The following is a 16,226-nucleotide window of genomic DNA, read 5'->3' as shown; positions in this document are numbered from 1 at the left end:
ACTGAGGAGGGTTTAGGAAAAAAAGAAAATCACAACGTGCAATTTATTTTAATGCTTTAGACATTCTTTCAAATTATTAAATAACTAACCATCAATAGTTTGAAATCCTGTTAAATGAGACCATAAAACCCTTTTAGAAAATGTAATGGGCATAATCTAGCTGACAAAAGCACACAGTATCTGACGATGGAGGCTATGTTTGTGCCATTTTTCAACAGGTTCAATTAAGACTTCCTCAGTAGGACAGCTGTACAATAAATCAGACAAATCAAACACATCATCTTTCCATCACAAAAGAAAATGCTGAACATGTCATACATTTCTTTGTGTGGCTAGAACACTTATAGAGCATCGGCACAGGAAGTCTGAGAGCTCCTACCACCTGGTTCACTCTTACTGTTTCAATGAGTGGGCATGTGCACAGAAGGTAAGTGATACAGGCACAACTGTACCTTTGTCCTTCCTTTAGCAGCTGAAAATCAGGAGGCCTGCAACAAAAACAGAAAGAGAAGACTGAAGGCAACAGACATGTTCAACATTTTCAAGTGTTCTTTATAACTGCACCACAAAGAATTAAAAGAATAATTCATATGAAGATGTTTTCTTCTTTAAGAAAAAATTAAAAAGACAAAGTAATATAAAACACATGCACAAAAATCTGGATTCATTTATTTCTTACCTAAAATCTACTCGTTTTCAGAACTAACTTCAAATGCCATGTACCCAATAAAGTTTCCTTGACTAATCTGGGCAAAAGCAAATCACTATCTTTTCGAAATTCCAGAATCATCATTATCTGTACAGCTGGTATAGTTATCATTCAATATTCATCTCCTATTGCCAGAACTATTATCTAAATGTTCTACTTTTCACATATTTAAGTTTGGTTTCTTAAGGAAGCCACAAGCTCCTTGAGGGCAGAGACTATGTTTATAATTCTTACACAGTCAGAATTTAAGCCTTTGTTTCTGAGAAAGCAATTATGTTATAGTATGAATGTTAACTATGTTGATCAATGAGTTAAATTTAACTCTAGGAACAATTTGACTATGCATTATCAGAAATCAAATTTGACCATTATGAATATTGTAAAGGGAGGAAAGAGCTCCTAAAAAGGCAAATACAGGGCTCGGGAGGCTTAATTGGTACAGTGCTTGACTAGCACGCTTAAAGCCCTGGGTTCAAACCCCAGCACCAGATATGGTTGGTGAATGCCTGCATCCCAGTACTGAGGAAGTATATGCAAGAGGTTCAGAAGTTTAAGGTTATTCTTGACTACATATAAGTTGAAGGCTAGCCTGGGCCATGAGACTCTATCTCAAAAATGAGCAAACAAACAAAGCCAGGCATGGTAGTACATGCTTTTAATCCCACACTCAGGAGGTAGAGGCAGATGGATCCCTATGAGATCAAGGGCCAGCCTGGTCTACATAGTGAGTTCTAGGTCAGCTGGGGCTACAGGGAGACCCTGTCTCAAAAACAAAACAAAACAAAACAAAATAAGTAAATACAAAGAGAAACAAATGTAACAGCCAATGAGTCCACCAGATGAGGAAAAATTGATAAAAAAATTCTGAAATGAGTGAAAATATGCTTTCTTAAAAAAAACTTTTTTTTGAGATTGAACCCAGGACAGCCTCTTGTATGTTAGGCAAGTACTCTACTATTGAGTTCCCTCCTCAGTGGTCAAAAAACAAAAACAGTAAAAGTACCTTTTAAACAGTGTACAAACAGGTGAAACGAAAAGAAACACGAGGGTGCACACAACAGGAAGTCAAGGCCTCGAGCATAAATCTCATTTACAGATCCAAACGGGTACACTAAGGGCTGTGAGGCCGCAAAACAAAACAACAAAAGACCAAAACCCCTTTCAACTAAAAAGTCAAGCTAAATGTACAAATGAAATCAGAATTTATGTGAGTTGTGACATTTTAAGGCTGCCAGTTCAAAATGTCAGTCTGGAATATTTTCCTATATAATGAATCACAGCATCACAATGTAATCACTGCTTAGATCCATGCTGTTCCATGCCAAACACAGGAGGCACTGCAGGGATGGCTCCTGTCAGTCCTCGCTCACTTATGGGAATCAGCGTTGATTAGGTGGTCCTCCTGTTAAATCCCTCAGTTCCTCATATCAGAAGTTACACATGAAGTCAGTACTACTGTCCCGCCCTACAGATTCACCTGCAGCTCTGCAATCCCCAAGACTAAAATTACAAAACACAACCAATGGGCAGGGAGTTTCCTGAAGAGATTTTTTTTCCCTTTATTGTTTTTCCTTTGTCCCTTAGCTAATATAAGACTTTCCCTCATGCATCTCAAGTCTCCTAGTTTTCCTGCTGTCTTTTCCTCATTGAAATTCAAGTCACAATAGCCACTTAGATGACTTAGATGTTCAAAGAAAACAGGTGACACTGTTGGAGCAGTAAAAAATCCTTTGGGCCTAACCAATCTGTCAAGATTTACTGCAGTCTCTTCTTGAAGGCTGCTTTTCCACACTTCTGGTTCTCACCCTTCCCACCCCACACCCTCACTCATCCCAGTCTTCTTGGCTATTATTATTATTAAAATTATTATTGTCTCTGTGAGTGGGGGTGGTAGTGTGCATGTACCAGGGTGCATGTTTGGGAGGGTCATAGGACAACTGTGGAGTCAGTTTTCTTCTTCCACCTCTATGTGGGCTCTGGGGACTGAACTCTAGTCCCAAGGTTTGTAGGATATTCTGTTGCTGTGATAAAATATCCTGACAGAAAAGCAACTTAGGGAAGAGTTTATTTGGCTTTCCATTCCAGGTTACAGCCCATCACTAAGAAGAAGGCAGGAATTTAAAGGACTACATCCGGTCGAGAGCAGAGAGAATAAATGAATGATCCTTGTTTGCTTCTAGTCAGCCAGGAGCCCTCTCTGCTCTTATATAGTCCAGGGTCCCAAACCAGGGGATGAGGCTGCCCACAATAGGCTGGGTCTTCCTACATCAAAAGAATAAAGATAATCTCAGACATGCCATAGGCCAACCTGATCTAAAACTCTCTTCCCAGCTGATCCTAGGTTGCGTCAAATTGACAGTTAAAGCTGAGCAGGGCGTACAGCAAGTGCCTTTACCCACTGAGCCATCTCGCTGCCCACAGATGATAATAAAGTTTAGCACCACATAGTTGCCTGGCATTTGGTCTTACACTGGGGTCGAAGTAGGAAAGAAAACGTGCATAGATCCAGTGATTTTTCCATTGGATTCTTACACCCAATAGCTAATGTAAGAAGGAAAAGAGTATGTTGAATATGTTAAGTAATACAAATGAGTTCAAATTTCTAAGGATCTTACAAAAGTAGAAAAATCTGTGTTCTAAGAGCTTTAAGAACATGTATCCTTATAAAAATAAGGCACATATAATGATCATCCCTACCTAAAAGACTTATCTGAAACTACAGAGAGAAGTGATTTGTCCAGAGTTATACAGTAAGTTGTAAAGCCAGGAATCAACCTAGATAATACAGCTCATAGCTCATGGTCAGTGAGTACTGATGGACAAAGCTTATCCTTTCAATTTGAAAAAAAAATTACAGACAAGAAATCATCACTGAAATGTAATAGTAGAAGACATGTCCAAGGAATCTCATGGTCCCTTATGAAGAGCGTGACAGATAAATGTGTGGAGACAGGAAGGACTTGGCAACAGATCAAGAGTGAAATAAATGGTGGTAACACAAGGAAACAGCATCGTTACATTAGAAGCCTTGGAACAAGCATAAATAACAGCTGTCCAGCAGAGAAATCCTCATCCCAGTCCACAGAGACATTTTCATGTTAGGGCTGAGGGGATGGCTCACTGGGTAAAAGTGCTTGCTGTGCCATCATGAGCACCCAAGTTTGAATCTTCAGCACCCATGTAGAAAGCTGGGTATAGCTGTGTGCATGCTTGTAATCCCAGCTTGGAGAGCAGATGGGGGGCTACTGGGACTTGCTGGCTGTCAGCTTAGCAACGTGTTCAGACCCTGTCTCAAGGGAATAAGACTGAGAGTGATACAGCAAGACACCCAACACACACAGTCACACACACGTATCTTACCATGTACATGCACAAAAATTTCTATTAAACCTGTCAAACAAACGTTTGTAATAAAAATTATAGATTCATCATCTCATTCAAAAGAACATGTTAAATGCCATGAGACACATATGAATTGCTAGGGAAAATCAGAGTTGATGCTGAGCCAATCAAGAAAGGTTTGAAAGGGACTATTTCAGCTTGACTTATAGTCTATATATAAAGGCATTTGAAGATCTAACCTAGCTCTTAACAAACAAACCCCTGTCCTTTAGCAAGATAGCCCTCTAACATCTTTCACTGTAAGCTTTCTTTAAAGAAGTCTGTACCGTATCTGTTGGCCACTCTTCAAAGTCTGTCTCCTGGAACCTATACTTACTACTCCCCTTAAATGGCTCTTGCTAAGATCACCAATTACCACCATGGTGGCACAACTAATGGATATTTTCCAATGTTTTTTATTTGCTTTTGCCCGTTTTAAAGCGGGAAAGAATCAGTATAAAAGGAGGAAGAATAGGAGTAAATCACAAAGGCAGGCCTGGGAGAAGGAAATCAGGAACAAAGAGCAATGTTCTGGATTCGCAATGAAGAAATAGAGAAATAAGTAAATATGAAGAAAACAAAGCTGAAAGGGACATTAGATGCCCTCAACTGTCTCCTTAAAGTAGAAGGTTAAAATACCTACTACAGGTTAGAGGTTGAGTTCAATGTTTAAGGGAGAATAGAAAAAAATCTGAATGTGTTAGTAAGAAACAAATGAAAACAATGTGGGTATAGTTATGAACAGGGTCAAAGGAATGCATGTAGACTACAGGCTTTGGTGCCACACAAACCTGGATATTTATCTTTTTAAAGATGAGTTCTTGTTGAATCTCAGGCTTACATGGAACTTATGTAGTCCAACTAGCCTCAAATTATGATTCTTCTGCCTCAGCCTTTCAAGTGCTAGGATTACACATGTGAACTAGCACGCTCCAGACCTGAGTTTCAAAACCCCCAAACCTCCCTATAAGCCAAGTGTCTTTGTGTGAATTGATATAGCTTTCACTCCTATTTCCTATAAAGTAACTTAACATTCCCCTAGGGATGGTGTGAGGCCCACATTAAAGGAGATATTCTCTCTAAAATGCTAATGGTCTTAAGATTTTTCTTAATGTTCAGCAACCCAAGTACAGAAAAAAAGGATGACTGGACCTTGGGAAGTAGAAATGGCAGAAAGTTAAACAAGAATCTGTAAGGGCTAGAGAGATGGCTCAGTGGTTAAGAGCACTGCTACTCTTGCAGAGGATCTGGGTTCGATTCCCAGCACCCATATGGTGGCTAACAATTGTCAGTAACTCCAGTTCCAGGGACATGACCCCCTCTTTTGGCCTCCACAGGCACCTCACACATGGGTGCTCCTATATACATGCAGGCAAAACACTCATACACGTAAAATAAAAATTAAAAAAATTTTTTTGCTTCAAAAGAATTCGGAATCGTTTTCTAGGGCAATACTTAACTGTTAACTGTGGAGCTCAAGAAAACAAGTATAAGGGTCTACCAAGGCAGAAGAATAAAGCTGGGGGAGACTGGAGGTCAAGATGAGGTTACACAGCAGACTGATAACTGTAGACGAGATAAAAGCTGTGGTCACAGACGGGAAGCTCTCATTTCAAGATCTTGACAGCAGCAGAGTTCCAAATAAGAATGAGGTCCAAATGCTGCTGAATCAAGGGATAATTAAATAAAAACATTCTATGACATGAATGTAATTAAAGATAATTTCATCAGACTCCCCAGTGAAAAAGTTGATTTTTATTTATTTCATTTTGTTTATTTATTGAGATGGTATCTCACTATGCTGACCAGGCTGGTGGTTTTTTCTTTCTTTTTTTTTTTGAGACAGGGTCTCCTTGTAGTCCCAGCTGGCCTGGCCTGGAACTATGTAGACCAGGCTGATCTTGATTTCACAGAGATTCTCTTGTCTCTGCCTCCCAAATGCTGGGCTTAAGGCATGTGCCGCTATGCGTAGCCACAGTGGTCTTTAACCCCTGGACTCAAATGATCCACCTGTCTCAGCCACCCTTTCAGCTGGGACTATGGGCACACATCACTGTGTCAATTTGATTTCTTTCTTTCCTTTATCTTTTGAGACTTAAAGCAAATTCAATCTGAAGCAGGGGAAAATGAACAAATAGTAAATACCTACCACAGACTGGCTAAGTGTCTTAATTTCCTGTTGCTGTGATAAAATATCAACTTGGGGAGAAAGGGTTGACTCTGGCTCACAGTTCCAGGTGACAGTCCACCATGATGAGGAAGTTACAATGGGGGGTGTCCTGGTTTGTCTCTTCACTGCTGTGACAAAACACTCTGACCACTACCAACTTGGGGAGGAAAGGGTTTATTTAGCTTACATCTCCCAGGTCGCAGTTCATCAGGGAGCCCAAGGTAGGAACTCAGGGCAGGAACCTGGAGGCAGGAGCTGGAGCACAGGCCATGGAGGAACGTTGCTTACTGGCTTGCTCTCCTGGCCCCTGCTCAGCCTGCTTTCTTATGCAACACAGGCCCACCTGCCCAGGGGTGGCACCACACACAGTGGGCTGGGCCCTCCCACATCACTCATCAAGAAGATGCCCCTCAGACATGGCCACAGGCCAGTCCAATAGAGGAAATTCCCCAACTGAGGCTCCCTCAACCCAGGTGTGTCAAGTTGACACTAAAGCTATCCTGCACAGGGGGTAACTTGATTACTGGGCAGATGGTCACATTACTACCAGTCAAGAAGCAGAGAGTAATGAATGCTTTGGGCTGCTCAGTGCCTTCTCCATTTATATAGTCCAGGATGCCAAGTAGGGAATGGCACCATTCACAGTTGGGAGGTCTTCCCACCTCGAAATGTAATCATGATAATCTCCCATGGGTATGCCCAGAGGCCCATCTCTCAGGTGATTCCACATTGTCAAATTGACAAGGAACACTATCATAATGGGTTTTTTAAATTATGGCAAAGGGACTAAGGCTATAGCTCTGTGGTGGAGCACATGCCTAGTATAAGCCAGGCCCTGGGTTCAATTTTTGGCAGCAAACCATGAACAAAATCTGTATTAAAATGTGTATAACATTAAGTTTACCAGTTGATAAGATTTTTTTTTTTTGGTGTACAGTTCAATGTATTTTCATTGCTGTGTAACTATCATCGCCACTGGTTCTAGCACTTTTCATCTTTTCAAACCATCTCCTAGGTGGTTTACACTATTTCACTTAGTCTTCCCACAACTTACAACTGTTTTTACAGCTGAAGAAACTGAAGCTTTGAGAGGTTAACTGATCTCCTAAGATCACACTGGCAACAATAAATCAAGATTTAAAGTTAGGCTCATTCAAAGTTCAAGCTCTTTCCACAGCACCTTGCTCTAAAGTCAGAAAACAGACTCCCAAGAAGTTGGGAGGAGTCATGGTCACTCACTCAGTTCCTCTTGTGGGAACTCAACACACTTACAAATGTGACTGTCCTTTCCTTTTACTTTTTCTGACTAAAAAGACCTATACTCAACCTTGTTACTAGATGCTATTTCGTGACTGACCTTAATACCTCTTCTGTTCTCTAATCTGTAAAATGGATAATGGTACCTGACGTGGAAACTAACTAGATTCATATTTACACAGGTATCAGATGAGCAGTTCAATAAAAATTTCAGTTTGGCACTTGGGAGGCAGAGGCAGGTGGATCTCTGTGAGTTCAAGGCCAGCCTGGTCTACATAGTGAGTTCCAGGACAGCTGGGGCTACAGGGAGACCCTGTCTCAAAAAAAAAAAAGACAAAAAAACTTTAATTCCTCTTGTTTTTGTTATGTGCTATTTTACAAAGAATGAGAGAACCAGTTAATTACACTGTCTTATTTTCTATCCTTTCTTGGATGAAGTTAAGATTATTCTTACTTGTTAAAATTGCTATTTCTCTTCATACTAAGTACCTTCTTTCCTTCATAATGTTGCCCTATATATTGTTCTGGAAAGCTCAATTAAAAAAAATTCAAATAAGTAATTATCCTACTTTAAGAATATCTTCAAAATGGCATTCATAAACATTTCTATCATACTTTCACTAAGGTATAAATTAGATGATTAATTTTACATATATATACAAACACACACACACACCACACACACAACATATAAATGCACTGAGTCCATTTAGTTGTGCTCCTGTGTTCCTGTGTTTAGTGCTTTTGGTCTTTTTGAGACAGGGTTTCCCTGTAGCCCCAGCTGTCCCGGAACTCACTATGTAGACCAGGCTGACCAGGCTGGCCTTGAACTCACAGAGATCCGCCTGCCTCTGCTTCCCGAATGCTGGGATTAAAGGCGTGCGCTACCACGCCCAGCCCTATTTTTATATTTTTGAGTAGGGGCTTATGTATCTCAGGCTGGCCTCAAACTCACAAGGAAGCAGGACATGACCATGAACTCCTGATCCTCCCACAGTCTTTCAAATGCTGGGATTACAAGCATGTGTCACTGCACCTGGCTCTAGACACAAAGCAAATCTAAAACTAGAAACTTGTACCAAAAATATGCACATCACTTGAAATATGTACATTGTATATAAATCAACATAAACAGCAGGCTACAATTCCTCCCTATGCTAGAATTTTCAAATATACTTTAAGACACTGAAATCTTTTTCAGAAAGCTTTTATTCTGCTTACTGAGCAACAGAGGTGGCTGTTCAAGAAGAGGTTATAAAGGCTGTTCTGCAGAGGTTTTTGGTTTCCGCCCCTCTGAGATTATGCTATGTTTACTGCTGAGAACTAACATGTAAAAACCCACAACTCTAGGCCACATGATGGCGCTTTTAGCTCTGTCAGCATTCACCATTCACCGTAGCTTGGTATTTAGAAACAAAATCTGCTTTTCAAAATTTGCTCTTCCTTCTTAGATTTTAGCTCATAATTCTAGAAACTTTCTTCTTCAAAGATTTGTCAGGGCTTTATGAATGTAAGCATATACTATCTAACTGAGCATAGTGTTTTGAGCATCAAAACTGTATGTGGTCTTTTTCTGGCCACCAGCTTGGTGAATAATTTCTAACTCACAAGATGAGAAGCATTACATTACATAATTATGAACCAAACCATTCTAGGTCAGTGTTTTGTCTTTAATGGATTATCAAGAGACATTCTGTGAGAAGCACTGTTGTTCTTTGGGATTTAAAAGATCTATTCTAGATAGCTTTTAACTAAAATGGTGACTCTTCCTGACTCAAAAGCCTTGGTAAAAGTATGGAGCTAGAACTAATGAATCTGTCTAAATTATTCATAGGTTAATACATCTATCAATGAAGTAGTGAACCTAATGTGGCAAAAAGTAACAATATAAATTTGACACTACTACTAGGTTTTGACATTTTTGTATCTGATAAATAAATTTATTGTAGTGTTCACAGTAATGTATGAAAGATCAAATCAGGTCAAATTCAATATTCTGTTTCTCATATAAGATCATGATGTGCCCAAAGTTCAGGACACGCTATAAAATATCTGACTTGGGGCTGGAAAGATGGATCAGCCCTTAAGAGCACTGACAGTTCTTGCAGAAGACCTGGGTTCAATTCCCAGCACCCACATGGTGGCTAACAACTGTCCATAACTCCAATTCCAGGGGATCTAATGCCTACTTCTGAATTCTGAGGGCACTGCACAACATGGGTGCACTTACACACATGCAGGCAATACATTCAAACACATAAAAAATATTTTTTAAAAAATCTCTGACTTTTTTTCTAATTTAAAAACTCTGATCTAATCCTTTATCAACCTTTATCTTTACAAACAAAAGAATTCAAGTCAGTCTAAATTTTTATACCAGGCAGACTTTGTTACAAGGCAGCTTAAGTTTCTCTAGTCTTATGCTGATAATTTAAGTTTTCTTTCTTTTTAGAAATACAACATTTTCTTAGGGGAAAAACCTGTACTGTAACAGGCAATGATTAAAGACACAATTAACTCGGGACTGTAAAACACCAGAACGAAAGGGAACTACTATTAATGCAACCTTTTATTTTTATAAATTAGGAAACTGAAGTATAGTATTGATAATAATTAATAGTGAAACAACTAAAAACCTGAGCTGAATTGAACAAAACAGTGCTCTTCAAACTGCAGGTCAGAACAATTAGTGAGTCACTATCAGTATTTCATAAAAGAGAAAGAAAATAACCAGGCATTTGATACATGTTTTTTAAGTTATATGTATTAGAATATAATGTATGTATTAACTGATAAATTTATGACTCATAGCATGCATCCAAAAAAAATAAGTCTCTGTGAAGAGTGACCTCTAGTGGATTCATTCAATAATAACAACATAACGCCATAAGAAGTTACAAATTAATATTGCTACCACCCAGATAGAGAAGATACTAGTCTAGTTGTCAAACCAACAAGTGTTATACACAATTAAGGGCTATCATTATACTGCATGCAGTGGAAAAAATTCATATTTGAAGTCCACTCACTAACTTCTACTAACCCAGCATGATGAATATGAAAAAATAGAGTACTACTCTTATTCAGAATCTGTGACTAGCATAAGAAACACACTTCATTTTTTAAAGTTTGTTAGACGAAGGGGCTGGAATGAATCTAAAGCTCCTCTAAGCTCTTTATGATTCTTTTTTCTTTAATTCCTTTTGTACACCAATACCAGATTAAGTTCTACTAAAAAAAAATTGTGCTGGGGATATAGCTCAGTGGTTGAAAACTTGTTTAGCATGTAAAAGATTTAACCCTAGCCCTGTAAAACACACACACACACACACACACACACACACACACAGCCCTATTTGATAGCTCCTCAATACTTGGAGATATGCCAAGCTCAGTCTGGTTTATTCTTACTTACCTATTAGAATCTTCCATTATGTACAGCAGTACTCACTAATCTATGAGGCATACATTGCAAGACTACCAACTAGATGCCTAAAATCATGAATAGTACCAAACTCTTCATAGACTATGTCTTTTCCTATGTAGCTAACAGGTGAACAACATATATAGTGTGATTATACTGGACAAAAGGATAATTCAGGTCCTAAGCAAGAGGGGGTAACATGGTGTGAGATTTTTATTGTGCTATTCAGAATGGTTTATAATGTAAAATTTATGAATTATTTCTGGAATCTTCCATCTTATATTTTCAGACTATATAGTTAATGTGGGTAATTAAAAAAATGGAAAGTGAAACTGTAGTGAGCCAGGGTTCAATACCCAACATATTCCCGTTTTTCTCTTTTGTTTACAGTTTTTCATTAAGTACTGTAATAACCTTGTTAATTTATATTACATATACTCATTAAAGTTACTACACATTGTTTCACTTATTTATTCTGCCACCTCAATTACTGTTAAACTCACATGTTGAAACTTATGGTACACACAAATACACATACGCATGTCTGTGTGTCCTGCTAGGTACTAAGTACACAGTGCATGCTACTGTACACTAAGTGCATTAGTCTAGATCAGGGAGATTTAAAAAAGACTATTTTTATCTTTTTTTTTTTTTTTTAAAGTGATGTAAGGAAAGGTATAGGCATAGAAATAAGATGAAATCTCAAGAACCACACATATCAAATGACAGGGCCCAAGGCTTCAAGTTTTAAGGAAAAGTAGGCATTCTGAACCCTGGATGGTAAGATTCTAAGAAAAAACTGGAGAGAACTATTTTCTTTTAGCTACAGGAAGTGCCAATGACTACACCTGAAGAGAAGAGAGGTGGGAGGAAGGTAAATTGTTTATCCCCACTCACCCTACCCTCTTCCTTTCTCTTTTCTTTCAGACAGGGTCCCACGTAGTCCAGGCTGGCTGTGAATTTACTTTGCAGATGAGGACAGCCCTGAATTCCTGATCCTCCTGCCTCCACCATCAGTTTGGGTATTAGAGGTATGTACAAACATGCCTGGTTTGGTAAATAGATTTGGAGAAGATAAAAAAAATAGTATAGAGGATCCAATTTAGTAAGTAGAGACGTTGTCTTTGGAAATAAAAGATAAGGACAACTCGGGCAAATTGGTGTTAGTGGGGAATGGAATGTGCTGCTGTGGTAGGCCTGAGGTGGCAATGGGCAGCTCTGATGACAGACATATCAAAACATGAAAGAGTGACAAGAAAGAAGTACTGAGTTCCCATTGCCCTTGGACAAGGCTGTTTTTTATCCTCTAAACAAAAGGCTGACAGCTAGGGTAAAACAACCAGTTTAGTCTTTATTGCATTCAATTCAATTATGGCCATATAGTGGTAGGTTTTGCATAGGACCGAACTGTCAGGAGATAGCATCCAACATCCAAGGTGTTGTTCACCACTACAAATGATGCTGGTAGAATTCAGAGAGGTGGCATTTGACCTTCTTCATCAGATAAAGGCTTATGTTTTTGTTTGTTTGTTTTGAGGTAAAGCTCTTTAGTTCCTTACATCTTATTACACTTAAGTCACGATATTTTATTTACTACCGATCTTTACTATGTTACCAAAAATAACTGGGTTTTGTGTTATCTCTTTCAAACATGGATCATGTGGGATAATGATAATCTCATTAAGCCTCTGTTTACAATTTTTACACGGCATAGTTTAATTATGATAAGAATAATTTCAGCTGTCTTTGCTGTACTCGCACACTCACTCAATAATATTAATTCCCCAAATTCAGCATTAGTAAAATATTGCAAATGTTTAATTACTTCTCAAGAGGCAGAAGTCCTAAAACGATCATAAACTTTTTAGCAAAAAAGATACTTTTTAATTGGCTTTCTTTAAACTAATAAAACACTGCAGATATTTTAATAAAGATGAAATGAATTAGTAAAACTCTTCAATTAGCACATAATTTCCCAGTAACAAAATGAGTTTAGCTAGCTCCCAAGAGTTAGTATCCTCTGAAAAAATTTAAGATTTTCATTCAGGATTATTATATTAACAAGATTCAGAGACATTCGAAACAAAGCAAGAAGCTAGAACTAAAGTTTCTTTCAGTTTTGTGATTAAGGTTAAAATAGCAGAGAAAAAAAATGTTTGCATGTATGATTTTTCTGATTTTAACTTTAAAATCCTTAATAACTATGCTTAAAATATAACCATTTCCCCACAACTGAAAATGGTGACACTATAGAAAACCAAACTTATCTCAGTCTTTATCAGAGGACAGAAAGAAGTTACTAGATAGAAGCCAGCAGTGGCAGTGCATGCCTTTAATCCCAGTATTCGGGAGGCACAGGCAGGTGATCTCTGTGAATTCAAGACCAGCCTGGTCAACATAGAAAGTTCCACACCAGTCAGGGCTACATAGTGAGACCCTGTCTCAAAAAACCAAAACCAAAACAAACAAAAAAAGAAGTTAAGGGGCTGGAGAGATGGCTCAGCAGTTAAGAATACTAGCTGCTCTTGCAGAAGACCCGGGTTCGAATCCCAGTACCCACATGGCAGCTAACAACTGTCCATAACTCCAGTTCCAGGGGATCCGACACCCTCTTCTGTCCTCTGTGGGCAATGCACGACACAGGTGCACTTACCTACATGCAGGCAATACGCATACACATAAAATAAAAAGAATAAATAAAATTTTAAAAAAAGAAGTTAAAACTCGACCATAAATAAGTAAGTAGATATGAAGATTTAAATTACCTCTCTTCTTCACGAACCCACACTGGAGTTTTGGGAATTTGTGTTTCAAAAAACTTAGATGCTCTGTAACAAAAATTGCTGCAAAAAGACTGAAAAGGAAAAATTTAAACTAGTTTTTTTTCTCCTATTATAAAACACAACCTACACACAAAAAACATAAACATGCAGGTGAAAGAATAAAACAAAACCCCCAAATCTCCTACTTCCCAAGGTGGAGAGTGAAAGGACAGCATGGCTAAGGTCCCCTCCTGCCCCGTCCCACCTGCAGCACCCTCTGCATCCCAGGGGAAGCACTATCATAAATTTGGTGCTTATCGTTCCTTTGCTTTTCAGTCTTGTCACCTATATACTTCTATAGAACACAATGTTCAGTTTTCCTATTTTAAAATTTTATTTATTTTTATTTTACACGTAAGAATGTTTTGCCTGATCGAATGTAAGTGTATCATGTGCATGAATGACTGTGGAAACCAGAAAAGGGTGTCAGACCCCTGGAAATGGAGTCATAAGCAGTTGTTAGCTGCCATGTGGGTGCTGGGAACCAAACCCGAGCCCTCTGCAAGAGTAGTCAGCAGTACTCCCAAATGATGAGCTTTCCCTCCAACCCCCTAGTTTTCCCAATTTTAAATTTCATCTAGGGGCTGGAGAGATAGCTCAGCAATTAAGAAATCTGACTGTTCTTGCAGAAGACCTGGATTCGAATCCCAGCACCCACATTGCAGCTAACAACTGTCAGTAACTCCAGTTCCAGGGGATCCAACAGCCTCTTTTGTCCTCTGTGGGCACTGCATGACACAGGTGCACTTACATGCAAGGCAATACACATATACACATAAAATAAAAATAATAAATATTTTAAATTTCATCTAAATGGGATGTTGTTATATATTTTTGTCTTATTTTTTGGTTCAAAATCATGTTTTTAAGATTCATTTGTAGAGCTGGGTATTTTTACCTTTTCACTGTATGTACTATTACACTGTGGGGCTGGGATGTGGCAATGGCAGAACACTTGCCCAGCATGTGCAAAACTCTAGATTCAATCCTCAGTGCAATAAGAAAAAAATGTTGTTAGTATATTATACCTTATTGCTTATGCACAGCTGAATTGTTTCTAATTTTTGCTATCATTTCAATGTTATATTTTCTTTGATGACAATTGCTTTGGTTTTTTGAGATGGGGGACTTACTTTGCATCCCAAACTGGGCTGGAGCTAGCAATGTAGCTCAGGCTTGTTTTGGTGCTAATGCTTCAGCCTCCAAGTGCTGAGATTTTAGAGTGAGACACCATGACAAACAATAAAAAAATTCTTTTTTAAAGAATATATTTAGCTGGTTGTGGTGGCGCACAGTGGTAGGATTAGGATATACTGAAGCAGCAGAGGCAGGAAGATCACGAGTTCAAGGCCAGCCTATGCTATACCTTTAACGGTGAGGTGGCACATGCCTTTAAATCTAGCACTTCAGGAGGCAGAAGCAGAGGCAGGAGGATCTCTGTGAGATTGAGACCAGCTTGGTCTATGTAGGGAGTTCCAACCAGCTGGGGCTACAAGGAGACCCTCTCAAAAAAATAAAATGAAGAATATATTTTAAATTCTTAATGTTTCATTAATTTATTTTATGTGTGTGTTGGCACACATGTTCCACAGCATGCACGTGGAGGTCAGAAGACAACGTAAAGGAGTTGGTTCTCTCCTGCCATGTGGGTTCTGCAGATCAAACTCAGGTCGTCAGAATTGGTAGCAAGCGCCCTTCCTCACTGAGCCATCTCACTGGTCATTTGTTTGAGATAGGGTTTAGCCCCAGGCTAACCTTGAATTTGCCATATAGTTGATTGGACTTCTGACCCTCCTACCTCAGCCTTTTGAGTGTTGGAATTAAGGCATAAGCCACTATACCTGGCTCAATAATTTCTATGTGTGTGTTAATATGCACGTGTGTGGGAGTATGGATGCACTAACCCCTGCATGACAGAGGTTGGCAGTAGGTGTCTTCCTCAAAAGCTTTCCACCTTAGTTTTTGAGACAGATTTGCTGAATCTTGAGCTCACCATTTTGATAGATTGGCTGGCCAGTGAGCTACTAGGATCTGCCTGTCTCTACCCCCAGGGCTGGGGTTATGGATGCAGACTGTTATGTCTACCTTTTTACATAGGTGCTAGGATCTTCATGTTTGCACAGCACACACTTACTGCACACTTAACTACTGAGCCATCTCATCTTTGGCTTCAACCTCCTGAGTGCTAGGACTGCAGGTAATGCCACCATACTCTGATCCTCCTCAGTGTATAGGTTAGTGACATTAAGTTCATATTGCTACACAACCCTCATCAGTATCTTTAAAATTTTCAGCTTATACATTTGAAACTATACTCATTAAACAATAACTCTTATTTCCATCTTCTTTGACAAGAACCATTTTGCTATAAATTTAATTACTTTAGGTACCTTGTGTAAGTAGAATTATGTAATATTTGTCCTTTTGTGCTGGCTTATTTCATTTAGTATGCCTTTAAGGTTC

The 16,226-nt window shown here is 38.9% G+C and overlaps 1 protein-coding gene across 2 annotated transcripts in view; it reads right to left on the bottom strand.

Moving 5' to 3' along the window:
• The window catches only part of Rpap2 (RNA polymerase II associated protein 2), a 78,081-nt gene that overhangs the window by 53,691 nt on the left and 8,164 nt on the right, over window positions 1-16,226 (bottom strand). Inside the window, exons 6-7 of one of the 2 annotated variants that reach the window (XM_008826830.3) lie at window positions 13,707-13,795; window positions 453-488 (exon numbers count right to left, since the gene is read on the bottom strand). In XM_008826830.3, the coding sequence (XP_008825052.1) occupies window positions 453-488; window positions 13,707-13,795 (125 nt within the window). The remainder of the gene's footprint in view (window positions 1-452; window positions 489-13,706; window positions 13,796-16,226) is intronic. The other variant, XM_029560496.1, reaches the window with a different exon arrangement.

The sequence above is a fragment of the Nannospalax galili genome, unplaced genomic scaffold (genome assembly GCF_000622305.1).
Source record: "Nannospalax galili isolate Female #2095 unplaced genomic scaffold, S.galili_v1.0 scaffold451, whole genome shotgun sequence".
NCBI lineage: Eukaryota > Metazoa > Chordata > Mammalia > Rodentia > Spalacidae > Nannospalax > Nannospalax galili.
This window is presented reverse-complemented; position numbering and strand designations above follow the sequence as displayed.